Source organism: Chiloscyllium punctatum, chromosome 27, assembly GCF_047496795.1.
Source record: "Chiloscyllium punctatum isolate Juve2018m chromosome 27, sChiPun1.3, whole genome shotgun sequence".
NCBI classification, from domain to species: Eukaryota; Metazoa; Chordata; class Chondrichthyes; order Orectolobiformes; family Hemiscylliidae; genus Chiloscyllium; species Chiloscyllium punctatum.
Window position 1 is genome coordinate 28,576,595 of NC_092765.1, and position 23,239 is coordinate 28,599,833.

The following is a 23,239-nucleotide window of genomic DNA, read 5'->3' on the forward strand; positions in this document are numbered from 1 at the left end:
AATAAGGTAGAAACAGGCTAAGCAGAGTTGAGGGTCTATGAGGTGGGAAGCTATGGAGGGGTGAGGTCCAAGTGAAATAAGGTCAGTGACAGTCCTGGAAACAAAAGCTTTGTGTTCAGTGGTAGGATCATGTTCCAGACTGGAGTAAGAGTTGGCACTCAACCTTTGCAAGGTAGAGTTCAACACACCAGATGACAACAGCATCAAGTTTGTCAGCAGATTTGATAATGAAGTCAGGGTGAGACTTGAGAGAACAGAATGCAGTAAGGTTAGAGTGGGTGAGGCGAGCAGAGAAAGTAAGGCACACTGAACACTCGAAGTATGTCAAGTGATGACCTTAAAAAAACAGAAAAAATATAGCTAACACTCGAAGATCAAATTTAGCTCAACTAGAGATAACACCATTTGAAGTTCTTATGTTGCAGGCAGCAACTGACAGAGACCACTGATAATTCATGACAAGATGTAGAGACAAGAGATCTGATTGAAGTTTTATTGCAGCTGAACTAGCTGATAGAGTAATCAAAATCATGATATAGAAGTGTTCCAGAGGGACCTCTTGAGCCAATCTAAAAGTTATAATGTGTAGACTCTACTGTAAAGTGGACACAAGAACAAAGTCATGTATATAAGTGTCTTTCACACATGCAAGCTGAAGGGAATCAAAGGTGAAGCCTCATGGGCAATGCAACCTCATACATGCACCAAGATATTCCACAGCTTTAATGATGTATGCAAGGCATGTGGCTCCGGAGGGCATTGGAAGTGGCAGTGCAGAAAGAAAGGTCTGAAATCATTCGATGTCATGAGTAGCCATAACTAGATGTTAGATAAGTGCAGCAATCAAGTCAACCAAAAGCATGTAACAGATGCATCCAAATAAAATCCACAAGATGTCTAGCCAACTGCTCAGTAAGTGAAGTTACCCAGACTATTTAACCATACCAGTATCAGATAATCTCTACAGTGAACATCAAAAAACAAATATATGTACATATAAATACATAAATTAGGAGCAGAAGTAGGTCATTCAGCTGTTCAAGCTGTTCATTTAGTAAGATAATGACTGACCTGGTTCTGCTCTAAAATCCACATTTCCTTCAACACATGGGAACCCCTGATTTCCTTGTCTGTCAAAGATTTATGTACCTCTGCCTTAAAAATATTCTGCCTGCACCACCTTCTAAGTCAGAGAGTTCCAAAGTTGCACAGTGCTCTATGAGAAAAAAAAATCCCCTCATCTCTAACCTAAAAGGATAGCCACTCATTTTCAAACAGTATCCCTAAGTTCTGAACTCACCCATAAGATCAAAGATCCTTTTGTATCCACCTTGTCAAGACCATCCAGGATCTTATGAACTTCAGTCAAATCATCTCGTTTTTCTGAACTCTAATGAAAACAAACCCAGAGTATTCAATCTTTCCTTATTAGACAACCCACTCATTCAAGGTATCAATCAAGTAAACTTCTCTGAACTTGCTCCAACTCATTTACATCCTTTCTCAAATAAGGAGACAAAGCTGTTGACAGTATTCAAAGTCATAGAATCATACAGCCTGGAAACAGACCCTTAGGTCCATCTATGTTGCGCAGACCATGTTCCTAAAGTAAACTATTTCCACTTGCCTGTGTTCAGCTTATATCCCTCCAAATCCTTCTTAGTCATGTAGTTATCCAATTGTCTTTTAAATATTGTAACTACCTGCATCTACCACTTCCTCTGGCAGTTCATTCCATACATAAACCACTATCTGTGTAAAAATGTTGCCTGTCATGTTCTTTTTAAAACTTTCTACTCTCACCTTAAAAATAGTTTGTTTTGAATTTCCCCATCTTAGGGAAAAGACTATTGCTATTTACCTTATCTGTGTTCTACATGATTTTATAAACCTCTATGAGGCCACCCCAACCTCCTATGCTCCATTGAAAAATATCCCAGCCATCCAGCCTATTTTTATAGCTAAACCCTCTATTCCTGGCAACATCCTGGTAAATCTTTTTTGAACCCTCCCAATTCATAATATTCATCCTATAGCAGGGTGGCCAGAATTGCACACAGTATTCTAGCAGAGGCCTCACCAACATCCTGTACAACCCAATTCCTATACTCAAAGTTCTGAGCAATGAAGATAAGCACGCTAAACGGCTTCTAAACCACCCTGTCTACCTGTGACGCAAATTTCAAAATTATGTACCTGAAACATAACATCCTTACTTATGTTCAATTCCTCTTGTAAAAAAAAGCTCACATTCCATTAACCTTCCTGCGTATGTGATGTACCTGTATACTAATGTTTTGCGACTCATGCACAAGCACATATAGATCCCTCTGAACTTCAAAATTCTGTTGTCATTCTTTGTTTAAGTAATGCTCTACATTTTATCCTTCCTGCCTAATTAACAAATTCAGATTTCCCCATGTTATACTCTGCTGTCATTCTGTTTAAGTGATGTCCTGCTTTGTATCCTTCCTGCCAAATTAAAAAATTCAAATTTTCCCATGTTATACTCCATCTGCCAAATGTTTAACCCACTCACATATCCAATCTCTTTCAATCTTCATCCTTGTTATGTCACAATCATAACACATTTTCCTGTCTTCAGTTGGGACTCTTTTCCCCAAAGGAAGGTTTGACAAATATTTACAAAATCTTGAGGGAGTCTGGACAGAGTGGATAAGCAGAAACTGTTCTAACTCATAAACAGATTGAGAAGCAGAGGGTACAGTTTTAAAGTGTTTTGCAAAAGAAGCAATGCAAGGTAATAAAACACATTTCAGGTAGTGAGCAGTTAGGGTATGGGATGCAATACCTTGAAGTGTGGTGGAGGGAGGGTTTTTTTTCATAAAATACCTTGTGGTGTGGTGGAGGCAGGGTTTTTTTTTCAAAGAATCCCCAAAGTGGAAACAGACCCTTCAACCCAACAAGCCCACACCAGACCCATCCTCCTGCATTTCCATGGCTAATGCACCTAACCTACACGTCCCTGAACACTATGGGCAATTTAGTATGGCCGATCCACCTAACCTGCACATCTTTCAACTGTGGTTCAACGGAGACATTCAAGAGGACATTGAATGATTATTTAAGTAGAATTAATGTGCAGTGTTAATACAAGATTGGCACTAAGTTAAAATGTTTACAGAGCACTAGCAGACGTGATGGCCCCCCCACTGACCTGTATCAACACCCAAACACTTTTGTGATTCTATCTTTCTGTGATCTACAAATTTAACTGCCCTGCCTTCAATTCCCTCATTCAAGTCATTCAAACAAATTGAAAAAGATTGAAAAGGCCTAGCATACATACCCACTGGAACTCTGCTGATCACATCCTGCCAACCTAAAAAAGACCTTCACTCTCTGTTTTCTGCCAGCTAACCAGTCTTCAATCCATGCCAGTATGTTAACCCTACACCATGAACTTCTGTTTCGTGCAAAAACCTTTTATATGCAACCTTTTCAGATGCCTAGTGGAAATTCAAGTACAGTATATCTATATCCTCATCCTCTCATCCACAGTGCATGTTCCTCCTCTAAGTAATTATAAAACTCAGTTAATTTCCCCTCCATAAAACAATATTGACTCTTCCTGATTACTTTGAGTTTTTCCAACTGCCAAGTTATAACATCAGTTACTGATTCTAAAACCTTCCCCAAGGTAAACATAAAGCTAATTGGCCTATGGTCTTTTTTTCGGCTTCCTTGGCTTCTTCAATGGAGGAGTTATATTTACTATTTTCTATTCAAATGGAACCTTTCCAGAGTCTAATAGATTTTCAAAACTTAACACCAATGCATCTAATATATCATTAGCCACCTCGTCTAAGACCCTGAAATAAAGTCCATCAGAATTTGGAGTCTTATTAACCCACAGCTCCATCAGTTTGCTCAGTACCAATTTCCTAACGAGTACAATTGCACCATGTTCCTGTCTTGTTTAATCACGCGGATTTATTGGTATTATTGGAATGATTTAGTACACTGTATCGCAAAGACACAAGCAAAATATTGATCCATTATATCCACCATTTCTTGGTTATACATTATTGACTTATCATTCTGAACCTCTAGAGGACCAACATTCACGTGACTTTTTTCCCCTTTTAGATACCCACAGAAATTCTTTCGATCTAATTTTACATTTCTAGCTAGCTTTCTCCCATTCTCTAATTTTTTAGTCCTGATTAACCATTTTGTCATTCTCTCTTGTTTGTAATCTGACTAGTCATCCAAACTGCCACTCACCTTTGTGCAATTATGTGCTTTTCCCTGATGCTTGATGCCCACTTTAAGTTTTTTTCTATTTAACCATGGATTAAATCTTCACCGTGGTATCTTTCTTATAAAGGATTGTACTTATACTGAATGTTTTGTAATATCCCTTCAAACATCTTCAACTGCTTCTCTTCTGATCTGTTAGCCTGATATGTTATAGTTATCAGTTACGTCAGCTAGCTCAGCTTTTATGCCACCTAGTTGTCCTTTATGAAGTTTAAAATATTCGTCATAGACCCCACTCTTCTCCCTTTCAAACTGGATGCAAAATTCAATCATATTATGATCGCTGCTATGTAGAGGTGCTTTTACTCTGAGGTCATTAGTCAGTTGTCTCACACTGTGCAATATCAAGTCTACCTTGCTCGGTGGCTGATTCCAGAATGTGCTGATCTAAGAAACTGTCTGAAAAGCTTTCTGGGAACTCTTCATCCAGACTACTGTTACAATTTGACTGTTTAAGTATTGATTAATTAAAATCACCCATAACTATTGCTGTTCTTTTATTAAAAACATCCAAAGTTTCTTCTTGTGCAATTTGTCGTACGTTGCGATGACAATTTGGGGTTTTATGGATCTCTCCAATGATAGACTTCTTTCTCCTATTAATCATCTCTACCATACAGATCATACAACCTGATCACCTGAACCAAGGTCACCTCTACCCGTTGCACCAATGTAATCTTTGATCAGGAATGCTAACCCTCACCATTACCTATCTTCGTACTCTTTTTATATGTCATATACCACTCAATATTCAGAATCCAGTTCTCTGTATTTTGCAGCTATGTCTGCATGATGGCTTTCAGACCATATGTATTCACTTTTTAGAGTACTTATGCGAGACAGCTGAGGAAATCCCTGATGGACTTGACCTGTAAGGCTCTCTTGGTTTGTCCTGGAGATCGTACTCTGTGGTAGTCTGGAATATAAAACTCTTACAGACAGTTTACTTTGAATTATTATCTTTATTTACCAATGACATCAGTGTTACACTATAACATAGATATCTGCAAACCAGGCTTGAACTAAAGTTTTAAAACCATTAGCAGAATAGCGGCGCCTGCTCTTACCCCTAAGAGCTTTCTTAGGCTATTCCCCTTATTGCTGCAAACAAGCTGTCTTTAGACAGAAATTGGTATTAAAATTGCAAAAACACCACATATCCTTATCAGATAAGCTGTAATAAAATGGCAAAAGTTTGCAGAGGAAGAGAAACTCATTGACAGGTCTGAGTGCGCTTGACTAATTAAGCTACATGCACATCAAAGTGGGAACCCTGCTCAAGTCAGGCCAAACAGCCAATTGCTTTGGCTAGATAACTTTCCCTTTTAACGGTACATCATAACGAGAGACTAGTCTAAACTACGTGGAATTGGTCCTGAGGTAACCTCGCTCAGCTAACATGCGCAGTATCATTGTCCTACAAAATGGCCTTTTCTTTTAAAATAATCAAAAATTCTCAAAATGCAAATTAAATTCATAATATTCCCAGATCGCAAGCTCCAGGGAACAACACACAAACATTCAATCCGTGACAAGCAAGTGTACGTTCAGATCAGACTACAAAGAGTAACTTTTTCACCAGCTTCCGTCCTGTCACTCTCTCTCCCCGTGTCCCTTGAACCCTTTGGTCCGTGAATGTAATTTACAGAATAATGTTCTCTCTCTCTCTCACGAATATCTTCCAACACTTTCTTACTATGTCAGTTTCAGTCTTTGTGGTTTCCTAGCTTGTAAAGTTAATTAGACATTCACATTCCAGAACATTCAAGATTAGGGGCTGAGCTTCATAAATTCAAATCTGCTCAGTGTGGTGTATATGAAAATGTATCAGGATTGTTCTTTTAATTGCATATTCCACTCAGCTTATTAAATTACAAGTTCTTTTCCTATTGAGTACGAGTTTTGTTAAGAGTTTTCAATATAAACCAGAAGTTCAGTTATCCAACTGTGAAATATGCATAGCTGGGTCAAAAGGAAATGCTGCCACCCATTCCACAAGTGAACAAATGTTGTCACCTTATTTACACTGATCCATTGATACTAAGAACAGATATCCTACAGCAGATGTGTAAGGCTACTAGCTTTCTCAACTTCAGTGTACGCAATTAATTCACCAGCTTTGTTCATATACATTCAGATGCACATCTTTTAATTTTTTTAGTTACTTTTGTAGCATCTAGTCTTAACTGCTGGTATATTCTCAGTTTTTTCTCTCTGTCTCTTTCTGTTATTCTTTGATCTTTCTTTTCCATTTTAATATTTTGTTCTGCCCACTTGTTTAGCTTAGGGCTCTATCTACTTCTCTAGTTGTGTGGCTCATGAGAACACGAATGCTAGCATGAATTCAGGTCCCACTTGTACACATCACACTTCCTCTTGTACTAGTGCCAGTGGCCCATGAACCAGAACTCAATTCTCTACCAGTCTTTGAGTCATTGCATGGAATTCTCTAATGTTATTCATCCAAAACTAAGTTGTACCTCAAAGTAATTTCAAAGGTCTACTTTTAAATTTAGCACCTAACTTCAACTACTCCCTCAGCTGAACCGCTTTTCTAGTAGAGGTGACCTTGGTTCAGGTGATCAGGTTGTATGATCTGTATGGTGGAGATGATTAATAGGAGAAAGAAGTCTATCATTGGAGAGATCCATAAAACCCCAAATTGTCATTGCAATGTAGGACAAATTGCACAAGAAGAAACTTTGGATGAGCCACGAAACAACATGACCAGCTATCCTTAGTAGCCAGACACGCAGATGACAAGCAACATGAGTTCGACTGGGACAACGCTACTATTATAGGACAAACCAAACAGAGAACAGCCAGGGAATTCCTAGAGGCATGGCACTCATCCACAGATTCTATCAACAAACACATCGACCTGGACCCAATATACCGGCCACTGCAGCAGACAGCTGGAACTGACAACCGGAAGCGGCAGAGACAAACCACTATAAATGCCGGAGGAAACATCACAGAAGCGCTTTACAGGAGGCTCCCAAGCACTGAGGATGTCACCTAGACAGGGGACGAAACATCTGCAACACAACTTCCCAGCTCGGCGAACAGAACTACAACAAAGTAACCAGGCAAGTTTATGCCTTCTTGATGTGCTGCAATGACTGTAGCTTGGCCTCCAGCTCAATAATTCTGTGCTTAAGTTCCTGTTGCTGTAAGCCCTTATTGTAGATGTGTTTACTCTGTATTTCACTGGTACCCAGGAACTCCCACAGTCTTCAATCACAATACATCAACAGTCTTGCCTATATGTGTTGGTGAATTAGTAATTACTAATTAATTAACACAACCTATGTCTCCACAATGTATTAGCGCTGCCAGTAAACGTTACAATACTGATGAAACAATGCAGTATTTCTAATAATGATAACATTTACAGTTTCTAACAATACTAGTTAATACTTAACTGCTCCTTCTGTTGCACAAAATTGGAAATCAAATGCTGGAGGCTGAAAAAAAGTAGTCAAAGAAAAGATTACCTCCTTCCCATCTTTCATATAACTCCTCATTCAGTGCACATTGCTTTATGCAGTAAAACTTACTTAAAGTACCTGTTTTGCACTTAGCATGAATTCCAATTTTGCACCAAATTCACAGATATACTCACTCAACTGCTGTCTCACTGAGATGAATGTCGCACTGAATGTGCTCCTTACTGACAGTTGTTTAGTGTAAATTCTTCTCCAGCCCAAAGCAGATATGTTAACCCTGGCTTCAGAAAAACAATAAAGCCATCTCTGTCACACTCTTTGTTGCAGAGAACAGTGTCAATCCCTCTTGTTATGCTGTCCCTTAGTACGACCACATCCTTCTTAGTTCCCCCAGTTGAATGGTTTGCTCTATCATGGTGGGCTTTCGCCCGAAATGTCGATTTTCCTGCTCCTCTGATGCTGCCTGACCCTCTCTGCTTTTCCAGCACCACTCTAATCTAGACTCTTGCTGTATCATGGTGCCATGGCCAATTGTTTAACTATCCTACAGTCCTCACTTGCATCTAAACAAACTGAGAAATCCTCAAATCTAATGGGCAATTACAAAAGCTGAGGCTTCTATGCTGCTACTGTCTTAGTCCCCTTACCTGCCTCACTTGCAATCACAGCTCCCTGTCACTCACCGTTTAAAGTACTTCTTTTTCTCCATCCATGAATTCCTACTTGGCACTAAATTCTCAGATATATTCATTCAGCTGTTATCTCACTCAGTGAATGTGCTTTTTACTAATGGTACGTGTTAAGTATTAACAGTATTAAGAAAAATATTTACTACCATTCCAGACCACATGCACATCGATGCAGGAACAGCAAAAATTATATACCATTACGGGTGTAAATGTTTGCACTTTGTATACTGAAATGTACAAAACCACAGATTCAAGTGGTAATTTCACCACCAAGTGCCAGACTCAGACCTCCCAAAATGTAAGCAGAGAAAAGGTAGCCACAGGGTGGATGTAAACGAAGATGGATTGGTCAGTCAATCTCGTTTCTCCAGTATGTAGTCCCATTTTTATTAAGTTCTCTAATCCTCAGCCTTCAAAACCAGTCATTTCTCGCTCCTTCTGCTTTCAGTGCCAACTGTTGCTCCAACCGACTCTCAATGCCCTTGGACCAGTCAAAATAGGATCTGTTTGAACTCATTGTTTGAATTCAAATAGACCTGTTGACCTTGGGCTTGTCACCTGACTGATTTACAACCGTTCCCCTTCCTCACCAGTAAAAATGGGATCTGTCATACATGGGATGAGGTTTCCTCATCTAAATTCTGCATTACAGTTTTAAAAGCTGAGTAGTTTTCCCAGCTCCACAAAAATCTGTCCCTATTTTGTGAATGGGATGTGAAAGAATGAGGGATTAGTTGAGGGAAATAGAAAAAGAGATAGATAAATTTGGCAATCCTTCTCTTTGATTTAGAAATGCCAAATTTCATAAACATGGTCAACATGTTTTGGCTTGATCCCTGCTCATTATTGAAACAAAATTATAAATTGATTTCCTTCATGAATTAACCAACAAAATTTTGTTTAGATTTTACATCTGCATCCTACAAGCCTCTAATTAACAGCTTTCAAACAGGCCTGTAATTATTTACAGGAATCCAAACTGGGAACATATTCCAGTTTTGAAATGGTGTGTAAATTGTTATTGTTATGCATGTATATGGAACACACTGTAAATTGTAAATTGATTCTTACGAGACGATCATTTGTTTGCAAATTACTGATTTAAGATTTATTTCTTGCTGGTCAAGGTTATAGTAGGACAGCCATAATGTTGTTGAAGCTTGGAGCTAGTGCCACAGTGGAAGACAACTCTGGATTCTCATGTCTCATGGAAATGATCATTAAAATGCCTACTGTGGTAAGATTCATATAACCTATTGCAACAACATATAATTTATCTATGGAAAAATTCACTAAAATAACTGCATTTACCCATCAAATTAGAAGTTACATATGTGCTAGTGATGTAACTGGTACCAAAGAGTTTGTGTTCTTGATTCCTGAAGAAGATCAGTTGCCTAGGTACAAAGATCAAACAAATAGTCTGAATACTTAATTCATTGGATCTCTGCCCTCTTCCCTGAGTTATTGGGCCTTCACTGGGAGCATGTGGATCTGGTGCAGCACTTGTAGTAGCCTTGTATTATTTGCAAGCTCATTGCACACCAGCAAGCACTTTGGCAGTGGATTTCCTAGTCCATTCATTCAGTGCCTTCTTGAAGGTGGCGAGAGGGTGTGCAGAAATTCTGGCAGCCAAAATGTCAAGTTAACTGATGACTGTCAGATAAATTGAAACTGTAGTTTATTCTACATACTACTTTCCCACCTCCAGAATCTTTAGAGAACAATCAAGACCTCAAGGCCATCAGCATCCATAAGGCCATGATCTTGGAAATTTGTAGTTCAAAGAATTGTACTCAACACTATCCATGTTTAAAACAGAATGTTTGGTCAGTGCAGATGTTTTTGCCAAGAATATCCACAGACCATATTAATGACCCAGGATGGAAAATAACAATGCTCCTGTAGGTAGTCAATAGCTTCTCATATCCAGCTTTTGAAAGAGGACACCAGGAAAATCAAATCCATGGAGAAAAGGATAGGTTCAAGATTGCTGCGTGTGTACATATGTTTATTAAAGTACTTGCTGCTGGTGAGGTAGAATGACTGCTCTTGACACTAAGGCAACATTTTACCACATTTTGTGCCATAGAGTCTGAGAAACCTTTAAGTCAATGGGAAATCAGAGAAAAAATCTACAGTAGTTTGAGTAATATCAAGCACAAAGGAAGCTGGTTACATTTGTTTGATGCTAATCATCTCAACCTGTGTACGTTGCCGCGAGAGTTCCTCGGGCATCATTCTAGGCCCAGACACCCTCAGCAGCTCATCAATGATCTTCCCTCTATCATGTAAGATCTGGGGTTTTAATTGTAAAGCTGAAGTCAATTACATTTATAACCCAAGTTGGGAGAATGATATTAAAAGGATGGTTAATTCTGATGAACTATTAACCATCTCAGGTAGAAGTCTGCCTTTACAAGATTCACACATTAAGCATAAAAATGTGTGTTTGCAAGCAAAGTTAGTAAGCAGTCTTGTCCATTCTGAAACACCAGTTCACATCTTTTAGCAAGATGTAGTGCATTTCCTTCTATGACCAAAGACTATCTTTTTAGAGTCATAGAGATGTACAGCATGGAAACAGACCCTTCGGTCCAACTCGTCCATGCCGACCAGATATCCCAACCCAATCTAGTCCCACCTGCCAGGACCCGGCCTATATCCCTCCAAACCCTTCCTATTCATAAACCCATCCAACTGCCTCTTAAATATTGCAATTGTACCAGCCTCCACCACTTCCTCTGGCAGCTCATTCCATACACGTACCACCCTTTGCGTGAAAAAGTTGCCCCATAGGTTTAAACCTATGCCCTCTAGTTCTGGATTCCCCAACCCCAGGGAAAAGGCTCTGCGTATTTACCCGATCCATGCCCCTCATAATTTTATAAACCTCTATAAGGTCACCCCTCAGCCTCCAATGCTCCAGGGAAAACAGCCCCAGCCTGTTCAGCTTCTCCCTATAGCTCAAATCCTCCAACCCAGGCAGTATCCTTGTAAATCTTTTCTGAACCCTTTCAAGTTTCACAACATCTTTCCGATAGGAAGGAGACCAGAATTGCACACAATATTCCAACAGTGGCCCAACCAATGTCCTGTACAGCCGCAACATGACCTCCCAACTCCTGTACTCAATACTCTGACCAATAAAAGAAAGCATACCAAACGCCTTCTTCACTATCTTATCTACTTGCGACTCCACTTTCAAGGAGCTATGAACCTGCACTCCAAGGTTTCTTTGTTCAGCAACACTCCCTAAGACCTTACCATTAAGTGTATAAGTCCTGCTAAGATTAGCTTTCCCAAAATGCAGCATCTCGCATTTATCTGAATTAAACTCCATCTGCCACTTCTCAACCCACTGGCCCATCTGGTTCAGATCCTGTTGTAATCTGAGGTAACCCTCTTCGCTGTCCACTACACCTCCAAATTTGGTGTCATCTGCAAACTTACTAACTGTACCTCTTATGCTCACATTCCAAATCATTTATGTAAATGACAAAAGGTAGAGGGCCCAGCACTGATCCTTGTGGCACTCCATTGGTCACAAGCCTCCAGGCTGAAAAACAATGCCCCACCATCACCCTCTGTCTGCTATCAAGCCATTATTTTTTCCAATTTGTAAACATTCCCTGAATGCTATGTGATCTAACTTTTCTAATTAGTCTATCATATGGAACCTTGTCAAAGGCTTTAGTAAAGTCCACATGGACAACTTCTATCACTCATCAATCTTTTTGGTTACATCTTCAAAAAATTCAATAAAGTTTATGAGGCACATTTTCCTATGCACAAAGCCATGTTGCTCATTCCTAATCATTCCTTGTCCCTCCAAATGCATGCAAATCCTTTCTTTGAGAATCCACTCCAACAATTTACCCACCAATGATGTCAGGCTTCTCCATACAGCCTTTCTTGAATAAGGCATAACATTAGCCACCCTCCAGTCCTCCGACACCTCACCAGTAGTAGTAGCGTATCCAAATATCTCTGCTGGGGGTTCTGCAATTTATTCTGTAACTTCCCACAATGTCCTGGGATGTATTAGATCAGGTGCTGGAGATTTATTTATCTTTGTGTTTTCTAAGACTTGCTCTACTGTAATGTTTCAAGACATTAATATTTATTTCCCTGAGCCACCACATCTTTCCTCACAATCAAAACCAATGCACAATATTTGTTTAGTTATCTCTCCCACCTTCTGAGGTTTAACACATAGACAACCTTATTGATCTTTAAGGGACCCTATTCTCTCCCTAGTTGCATTTGTCCTCTTAATGTACTTGTAGAATCTCTTTGGATTATCCTTAATTTAATCTGTCACAGCTATCTTATATTCCCTGTTTGCTCTCTTGATTTCCCTCTTAGGAATGCCCCTTCAATCCTTATACTTTTCAAGAGATTCACTTGGTCCTATTTGTCTTTATCTAACATATGTCTCTTTCTTAGTCTTGACCAGAGCCTTAATATGGGTGGCATGGTGGCTCAGTGGTTAGCACTGCTGCCTCACAGTGCCAGGGACTTTGGTTTGATTCTACCCTTGGTCAACATGGAGCTTGCACGTTCTCCTCATGACTGTCTGCTTTGCTCCAGTTTCCTGCTGCTGTCAAAATATGTGCAGGTAAGGTGGATTGGCCATAATAAATTGCCCATAGTATCCATGGATGTGTGAGGTAGATGGATTAGTCATGGGAAATATAGGGATAAGGTAGATGGGGTGCGCCTGGATGGAATGCTCTTTGGATGGTCAGAGTGAACTTGATGGGCTGAATGGCCTGCTTTCACACTGTAGGGATTCTATTATCTTTATTTATCCACTGTTCTCTACTCTCACCAGCCTTACCCTTCACTCCAGTGGGAACATAATACCTCTGAACTCTTGAAATCCTCCTACTTGCTAGTTTTCCCTTTACCTGCAAACAGTCTACCCCAAACAACCTTTGAAAGCTCCAAATGGGATGTTTGTTGATCATTGCAGTGTTTAATACCATTTGTGACTCCACATGTACTGAAGCAATCATACCTGTGTATGCAACAAGACCTGGACAACTTTCGGGTTCACATTGATAAGTAACAAGTCTCATGTGCACTAAACAAACACCAGAGAAAACTAAACTTTGTCCTTAATGTGTAATGGTATTACTATTTCCCACCATCAACATCCATTGATTAGAAACTGATTTGGCGAAACTGAGGACTGCAGATGCTGAAGATTAGAGTCAAGATTAGAGTGATGCTGGAAATGCACAGCAGGTCAGGCAGCATCCAAGGAGGCTCCTCAGATGCTGCCTGACCTGCTGTGCATTGCCAGCACTCCTCTAATCTTGACTAGAAACTGATTTGGGTCAGTTAAAAACTGTGACTCTAAAAGTAAGTCAGATTTAGAAATTCTGTGGCAAGTAACACCTCTTGACTCTCCAAAGCCTTTCATGATTTACAAGGTAGAAGTCAGGAGTGTGATAAAATACTTTCTACTTACATGATTAATTGCACTCAATAAGTTTGGCACATCAGTACAAAGCAGCTGCATGATTAGCACCTTATCCACCGCTTTAAATATTTGCTGTCTTCACTGCAAGTGCACTGTGGCAGTGATAGCCATATCCTGTAAAAGAATTTTGCAAAAGTGAATAGCATAGTAGCACTCATTAATTTAACTTAGATACATGTGAAAATTGAGCTCTTATTTTAGATATCGCGGGCTGCTAATTTGCTGGCTAAGCGCCACTAGCAAATGGGGATTGCTAAAGAAAATAAATTGAAAAGAAAATTGAAGAAAACAAAGGCATATTTTCCAATACTGAGCAGTCCATCTTGAATAATTATAAAATAAGAAGCTATTGAGCCTGAGCTGAAAGATGTATTAGCATATTACGTACTGGCAAAAGGGAAATCCTTGAGAAATCAGAAGAGATTTCTCCAGGTGAAGTTATGGTTACAAGCATATTGACCAGGGTTTCTTATGGCCTCAAATAGTACTGACTTTACTAGATCGTGTTCTTCCAGGACTTCTTCGCGGCAGTGATCTAGAAAAGAAAATCTTATGACGGTGTCAAGAGAAGACTGAGGGATCTTGTATTTTAGTACTTTATGAGGTATCCGGCGGTGCTTTGGATCACCTTAGATGGATCCGTACATCTCTTTGACACATTGGAGAAGGCAAGAGACTTTTTGGACAAATTAACCTAATCTGAACAATAGTATGTACAAATAGCAGTGTTGTTTGGGTATGTCTTTGATGTTTCTTAAAAAAAAACAGAAGAAGTCCGGTTGGAGCTTCCTTTTCCTTTTTCTTCTATTGGTAATAATTTAGTTTAAACAATGTTTGGCGGTGGTTGAGATGTGTACTTTCAATTTCTAAGTTGTTATACCAAAGGATGCATGAGGTATTGACCCCTTTATTTTTCTTTAATTTTTTTTTCTTTTCTTTATTCATATTGCCATTCTATGGTGCATTTGCTTTCTTTTCTGCTTGTGTTTGCGGTGCAGCTGTAGCTAGGAGGAGGGAAAATGGTTAGGATGGCTAGATGCCTACTTATGGGCAGTTTGGGATGGGTAGTTGCCCCTTTGGGCAGGGGGCGAGTTCCCCTATTCAGTGCCATTGGTGCTTTATATGTTGGTTTGTTTTTTTCATTTTTGCTGTTTTTAATCTTTGATGGTTTTGTTGGTTTGTTAAATGTAGTGATTTTAGTTTATTTATTTTTTTGGATCATGTGACACTAAGGCACAGTGATTTGTGGTTCAAATTCCTCCTCTCTGGAATTTGAATGTTACTGCAGAAGGTTATTGTGATTAAATGGTGTACTGGAATATCAAGGGAAGTCACTCACCAATTAAGAGGAAGAAGGTACTTTTGAGTCTTAGAAAGGAGAAGGTGAATATTGCTTTGTTATAGGAGACGTACTTGGATGATAAGGGAGCATTTGAAACTACAGCAGAATGACTTTGATCGGGATTACTTTTAATCATTTAATACCAGAAGTAGGGGAGTGGATATATTAGTTAGGCGGAATCTCCCACTTAAGTCACTAGAGTGTGTTAAAGACACCCACGGGAGGTTTGTAATTTTTAAAGCTTTGATAAATGGAGAAGAATATGGTGTTTTAAATGTTTATTGCCCTCCAGCTCATCCCCTCAAATTTTTGGTAGATACGTTTCTAAACAGATCAGTCTTGAGTCCTGGCAGATCATTATAGGGGGAGATTTCAACTGTCTCATGAATCCCACTGTAGACAGGTTGCCCAAAGGCCCCTCGATATCCTTTGTACAAACTAAACGACTGGTGGATCTGTGTGTGGAGTTAGGGTCGCTGGACATCTGGAGGTGTCTCCACCCTACAGGCAGGGATTTTATGTTTTTTCCAATCTGCACAGATGTCATACCAGGATTGATTTCTTTTTCTGACCCCTGTGGAAAGCCTGGACTTGGTGGCATCTTGTGTGAATGGTAATATTGCCATCTCTGACCACACTCCAGTGTCCTTTTGGTTAAGATTATGGACATTACAGGGGGTTCAAGGCATTGGCAAATGGATCCCTTTATCTTCAAGAATAATAAGTTTGCGGAGTATTTCTCTAGGGAATTTCAGGTGTTCCTAGACATTGACTCAGGCTTGGTTAGTAGTCCATCTGTTCTTTGGGAAACTGCCCAGCTTATGCCAGAGGGTTAATTATTTCCTACTCTGTCAGTAGGAAGCCACAGAAGGGTGAACAGCAACGTCTTCTCGAAGCGCAGTTGAAGGCAGCCGAGAAGGCTTATCTTGACATGCCCTCGTTGGTCAAACTACAGAGGATTACTGCGCTGCGGTCTGCACTGAATTCATGCTCACGCATACGGCAAAGGAGCTTACCTTTGCAAAGCAAAGTTTATATGAGCATGGTGACAGGCCAGGCAAATGCTTAGCATATCTCATCCGGAAAAGGAGTGCCCCACAAGCTACTAAGGCGATTAGGGAAGGGTGTGGGAACTTAATATATAACTCCAAAAAGATTAATGTGGCATTCCAGAGATTTTACTCTAAGTTATATCAATGTGAGGGTTGTGAGGGAGGGGCAGGCCAAAACATAATTTTTTTAAAGGATCTGGAGCTCCTGGGTGTGATCCCCGAACAAGAGTCCTTTTTCAATGCTCCTTTATCAGAACAAGAGGTGCAGGAAGTTGTGAGGCAGCTGCAGAGTGGTCCTGATGGACTTCCTAGCAAATTCTATAGGTATACTGTCAGGCCCGATGCTCAATATGTTTAATGACTCTTACAGCCATGATTTTCTCCCGCCATTTCTGAGTATATTTCACTTATACTTTAAAAAAGGGAAGGTCCCGGAGGACTGTGCTTCATACAGGCCCATTTCACTCTTAAATGTGGACTTTAAAATCCTTTCTTAAGACTCTCACATTAAGACTGGAGACTGTGTTACCCACTATTGTTAAAGAGGATCAGACAGGATTCATAAAGGGCCGCAGATCCTCCAGTAATGTTAGGAGGCTGCTTAATGTAATTTAAGCGTGTCAACAACATTCAGTACAGGGATTGGTGATTTCTCTGGTTGCATAGAAGGCATTTGACTGAGTTGAGTGGCAGTACCTTTTCTATACTCTGGAGCAGTTTGGTTTGGGCGAAATCTTTATAAGATGGGTAACAGTTCTCCACAGTGGCCCTCTTGCTACGGTCATCACCAATGAGGTACAATCAAATAATTTTAACATTTTTAGGGACAACCGGTAGGGCTGTCCCCTTTCACCACTGCATTTTATGTTAGTGATTGAACCATTAGAGGAGGCCATTCGTAGGGATCCTAATACAGGGAAACCTTGATTATTCAAAGTCCTTAGGCAGGCAGGTTTTCATTCAGATAACTGATTATTTGGTAACTTGATTTGGTGTTAAACAAAGGAAGCTGCACTGTGCATAATTGCGTTAAAAAGCATGCTAACAGAGTTTTATTTCATTTGATCACTAAAATCTGTACAAACCCTGCATATCGCTTGAAAGTTCATGACATTTTACAACTCAGATCACTTTTTCTGTAACTGTACAATAAAAAGAGTTCATTGAGGTGGAGTTTGGTTATTATTTCTGAAGAAATTATCCAGCCACTGTTACTTGAGGAAGTGCCGTCATCTTTCTTTTGCGAACAGTAACCTTTGACGAAGATACATCAATTTAACGGCATCAACTTCATCTTGTGCTTCGTACCACTCCATGAAAAGTCGCAAACTGTCAATAGCTTCAATAATGGGACTGGAGGTGGTGCCGGTATCAGATTTTCCTTGCTATTCACACCATTTGTACATTCCTGCTGTTCCTCTGTGACTACGTTGACAGTTTGACCATCGGTGAGCGTCTCTGTTCCAATTTCGTTGTCACAGTTCACCCAATCATCAATCTCTGTCTCTGCAACATCTCCTAAACCCAGCTGTCTGCAGTTTTCGGTGATGTCAGTGGTTATGCTTTGTTCTGATGGGTGTCCGCTTCACTGGCGCGGCTCCCAATTCACAAGCTATTGTACCAACAGTCTGCAATTGTTGATGGCTTGATGCGGTCCCAAGATTCAGTAATCATGAATAGAGCGTCCTTGACTGTGATTGCCTTAATGATTTCCTGCAGTCCTTTATCAGAATTGTTTTCACAATTGAATTCTTTGTTTCCAGAAGATCATCAGCCACCATTTCTCCACCTCTAGCAAAATGCCACCATCAGACACATATTCCTCTCCCCTCCATTGTCCGCCTTCTGCAGTGACCATTCCCTCCAGAACTCCCCGGTTCACTCTTCCTTCACTTCCAATATCCTCCTCCTTCAAACCGCACGATACTTTCCCTTGCAACTGCCGAAGGTGTAACACCTGCCCACACATACCTTTCAGGTGAAGCAGCACTTTGTCTGTACTTCTCACAATCTAGTCTACCACACTCACTGCTCACAATGTGGCAATGGCACTAGATTAGTTTAGGATATCTGGTCGGCATGGACAAGTTGAACGAAAGAGTCTGTTTCTGTGCTGTACATCTCTATGAGTCTATGACTCTATGTTCTAACTCACAACTCTATGCACCAGGCCTTGTTATCACATAGTCTGCCATTATACACGACATATTGTCAGCCACTAACAGTCTCCATTAACAGCTATTCACCCTTACTGCCGATTATTATCGGTTCCTTTGTTCAACTGTTCTTCTCTCTCTTTGGGCTCTATTCCCACCTACCATTTACTCCTTATCTCTCCCCCCAACCTATCTTCTGCATATAAGCAGACATCTTCTGAGCTACCATCACTTCTGAGTAAGGGACACCGGACCCAAAATATTAACTTTTATTTATCTTCACAGACGCAGCCAGACCTGCTGAGCTTTTACACTACTTCTGGTTTTTTTAATGATTGATGTCAGGTCATTTTCAGTGACATATAAAATTTGGGTAGATGGGCTGTATGAAAGCTGCAAACCCGCAATTGGCGTGGGAGCAAAACAGCTCCTTGACAGCCTTTCTGACTATTCCGAAACCCCTGGTTTCTCCCTGTCAGGTGTTGAAAATATTTCGGAATCTGAAATGGACATGGTGAATGTTGCCGCCTCAATGCCATTGCAGCATGAAGAAGAGAATTAATTTATTCGGAGATGCTCCAGGTGCAAGAGGCGAGCTACTGTGCATTCCGCACCGCCCATATCAGAGGCAGAGTTGAAGGAACCTGACCTGGTGCTAAAATGCCCCAGGAGGAGCTACAAAAAAAAAGGTCCATGTCCTTGGACATAGTGAGGGAGGAGATTGTAACAAGATCAGTCAGGTGGTCCTCATAGAATGTGAGTTCTCTGATTGGACCAACTTTACAGCTGCTATAAGAGAGACCTGGCTGACATAAAAACAGGAGTGTCAGACAACCTGTTCACCCTGAGAGCTGACTCTGAGGGACTTGGATCAATGTCAAGGACTCTCTATGTATAAATAAAGGATGATTTGTGATGAGATACTAGCCTTTGTGGAGTTATTTCAACCACCTTCAGGGATCTATGAACAAGCAACCCAAGAACCTTCTGTTTCTCTGAGCTTCCTACTGTCTTGCAATTCATGAATATTCCCCTGCCCTGTTTCTTTTGTTGAAGTGCGTTACCTCACATTTATCATGTTAAATTCCATCTGTTATTGATTTGCCCATCTGACTAAACCATTTATATCCTCCTATAACCGAACATCTTCCTCCTCACGACCAACCACCTGGCCAATTTTTGTGCCATCCACAAGTTTATTTATCATCCCTCCCAGCTTCTCTTCTATATAATTCTCACCTATAGGGTGGTAAGGTGGTTCTGTGGTTAGCACTGCTGCCTCACAGTGACGGGGACCCAGGTTTGATTTCAGCCGAGGGCGACTGTCTGTGTGGACTTTGCACATTCTCCCTGTGTCTGCGTGGAATTGCTCTGGTTTCCTCCCACAGTCCAAAGATGTGCAGGTTAGGTGAATTCTTTTAAATGATTTTTTTTCATCCAAGGATGTGCAGGTTAGGTGAATTGACCATACTAAATTGCCCATAATGTTCAGGGATGTGTAGGTTAACTGCATTAGTTAGAGGAAATGTAAAGTAATAGGGGAATGGGTCTGGTGGGATACTCTTTGGAGTGTTGGTGTGGACTTGTTGGGCCAAATGGCCTGTTTCCACACTGCAGGGATTCTACGATATCATAAACAATAAATATGAATATCATAAACAATAAAGAAAAACCAGATCCCTCTGGTATGCTACTGCACATTGTGCTCTTGTCACACAAGCAGCCTTCTACTACCAGCCTTCGCCTCCAATTACGAAGGCAACTTGGATCCATCTTGCCAAGTTACCCTGGATTACATGAGCTTTTAGAATCTTCTAGAAGCTCCTGTATTTATCCTGCATTGCTGACTTGTCTACTTTGCCATCAATCCATTTAATAACTTGCCTGGCTGCCTTGTCAATTGCTGTGGCTTAAGAAATTTTCAATTGGCTGCTTTATCTGGCATCACAAAGTATTATTCCCAGTAATAGAGCACAGTAAGGTCTCTTGGATTTTCCATCTTTCCCTATAAGTAGGAGTCTCACTAGCAGATCAACCTGCAACAACAAATACACCAATTGCTGGAGACACTCAGTAGGTTTGGCAGCATTTATGGAAAGAAGGTAGAGTTAACATTTCAAGTTTAGTGGCTGTTCTTCAGAACAACCTATTGTTGTTTCTCGAAAGAGTACCGTTTACTGACCTGCACCAATTTCATCCATATTCCAATTCAGAATTGTGTTGAACTAATCATTGTTTTCCTGTATTCCACTCTGCTATTACTGAGCGACCACTTCTAACTGATCCAAAGTGAAGAAGCTAAAACCTTTCACGTAGGGAATTTTTTTTAACAGAGCTTTTTGGAGGAAAGCACAATCAATGTATAGAATTAAAGTAATGTAACTACTAATGCTAACCTACACAAATTTTATTTATAAAGCATTGTGTGACAATGCTGCCCCTTTAACAAGGTTATGTTGTCCTTGTTTTTTCTCAAGAGGGGTCGTAAAGGCAGAAGTTCTGATATGTCTGGAAATGGCTACTTAAAAAGAATGGCAGGGGAGTGGCCAGTTCTCCCAGTTCAGGTTTGTTTCTAGTTTGATCTGTTTTAGCAAGCAGTCAGAAAACTGCTGGTAGCAGAGAAGCAGCTACAGTGAAAAGAGGTTCCATGCTTTAACAGAGGTCTTGGCTGAACGTTCCCTCTGAAACCTTTCCTACCTGTAAGAACTGTGTTTGAATTTACCTTTTGCCAAGGGGTGTGTTCATGGGATGTTGGTGTTTGAAACAGTTCCATCGTTAAGTTGCGATAGAATTGGTTGGGATATTAAATAAGTTAAGTTGTTCTAAATTCTGTTTTCTTTTGTTCATGTTTCATCCATAGTGTTTAAATCAATTCTGTTTTATTTAAAGCTAAGTGGTTTGACCAGCTGCATCGGTCCTGGAATATACACGTTACATATGCCTAATAAAAAATAAAAAAGCTAGCGTCTGAGCTACCTTCTTAAAATGGTTTGAGGTTGTCTACCCTGGTCCATAACAGATTAGAAGCTCTTGACCCAATTTATTCTATAATTCCAATTTGGGATTAGAGTTGTTGGACCTGAAGGCGACGAGTTGTAGGTGTTAGTGTCTTTTGTTCCAGGTTTTGAATTCAGTTGGTTTAAGCAGTGCTTGGTGTAGTAATGGCGCTTTCAGTCACTAAGAATTTTCTGAGGGTGGAAGGAATGACTTGGGGAGCTTTACCAAAGGTGGACAAGGCAAAGCGGCTGGGGATTGGCAGACTAGCTAGAGTTGGAGTTACCTTCATCCATTAGAAAAGGAAAGATAATTATAGCAATTGCTCGGCATATAAGTTTGCTGGAAACACCATCAAGATCTTTGGAAATGGCTAAAATTCAATTGAAAATGAAGCCGCTTGAGATAGAGGCAAAAGAAAGAGAAAAAGGAATGAAACAGTTTGAATTACATTTAAAAACAGTGCAAAAAGAAAAGGACAGAATCGCTTTAGCAGCGCAAAAGGTAAAGGAGAAAGATTAAAGGGAGAAAGAGAGAAAGTTTGATCTTTCGAAATTGGCACTTAGATAGGAAAGTTGGCTTAAAAGGTTGGAGGTGAAGGCTGAAGGTAAGCTTAGTGAGGATGAGCAAACCCATTGTAGCCAAAAGACTGGTGGGGACCTGTTTTAAGTATATCCAAGCATTGCTTAAATTTGGTGAGAAGAATGTGGAAGTCTTTTTCATCTCATTTGAGAAGATGGGCTTTGTTGATCCAAACAAAGCTGGTAGGTAGAGCTCATGAGGTATTTGTATCACTATTAGAGGAGGTATGTGGGGCATAAGAGGAGGTGAAGAAAACTATTTTAAGCCTACAAACAACATTTCAGGAATCTAAGAAGGGACCCTGGTCAATCATACATTGAGTTTGAAAGGATCAAACAAAGAAACTTTTGATAGGTGGATATGGGCATTAAAAATAGGGCAAACATATGATGCTCTTCGACAATTATTTTGGAGGAGTTCAAAATTTCACTTCTTGAAGTGGTGAGAACACATGTAGAACTGCATAGAGTTAAAATGGCATGATTAGCAGCTGAAATGGCTGATGAAAGTTTGTTTCCAATATCGATTTAGAAATTGGGGAAAAAGAAATCCTCACATGGTAAGGGAAAGGTAGATCTTGGTGAAGATCATAAGGATAACATAATAGGATTAAAAGGAAACCCATGAAGAGGAAAGAGAAGAAAAAGTTCCGGTGTTATTACTGCAATAAAGTAGACCAGATGAAATCAAGAAGTGAGATAAGAAATGCTCAACAATGTAGAGTGAGGTTAGAGTGTCCAGTGAAAGATGGAGAGATGGTGGTAAGAGTACTGGAGAAACTCTCAGCTCCAGGAATACAATTTGTCCTTGCTAACACTATAGCTGTGTCATAAGTGAGAGTGCTGCCTACTGTGGTTGAATAGCTGGTGGATAATCAGACAACTGAGGTATTATAGGAAGCATGTCCTGGGAGTTTTCCTGACTGTGTGGTAAAGAGGTCACAAAGTCACCAGCTGAAACAGAAGGGGAAATCAAAGAATACAGATAAGGAAGTTGAAGTAGAATTATCAGAGACCATGTTTGATTAAATTGTTGCGACAAGACAGGAACAGATGGAGGACAACGTGGATATCTTTAGATCAGAGAAGTTAACTGAATTACAACACAATGATGAAAAACTGAAGAAATTGTATCAAAAGGCATTCAAGGAAGGAGAATCTGAGTGTATCCTTGAGTGACACTGTCCTAAAAATGATGTCT

The 23,239-nt window shown here is 40.1% G+C and overlaps 1 protein-coding gene across 1 annotated transcript in view; it reads left to right on the top strand.

Annotated features, from left to right (window-relative positions):
- Positions 1 to 23,239, top strand: part of LOC140453589 (uncharacterized) — a 106,764-nt gene that overhangs the window by 48,506 nt on the left and 35,019 nt on the right. Inside the window, exon 9 of the mRNA XM_072548397.1 lies at positions 9,550 to 9,659. Within this exon, the coding sequence (XP_072404498.1) occupies positions 9,550 to 9,659 (110 nt within the window). The remainder of the gene's footprint in view (positions 1 to 9,549; positions 9,660 to 23,239) is intronic.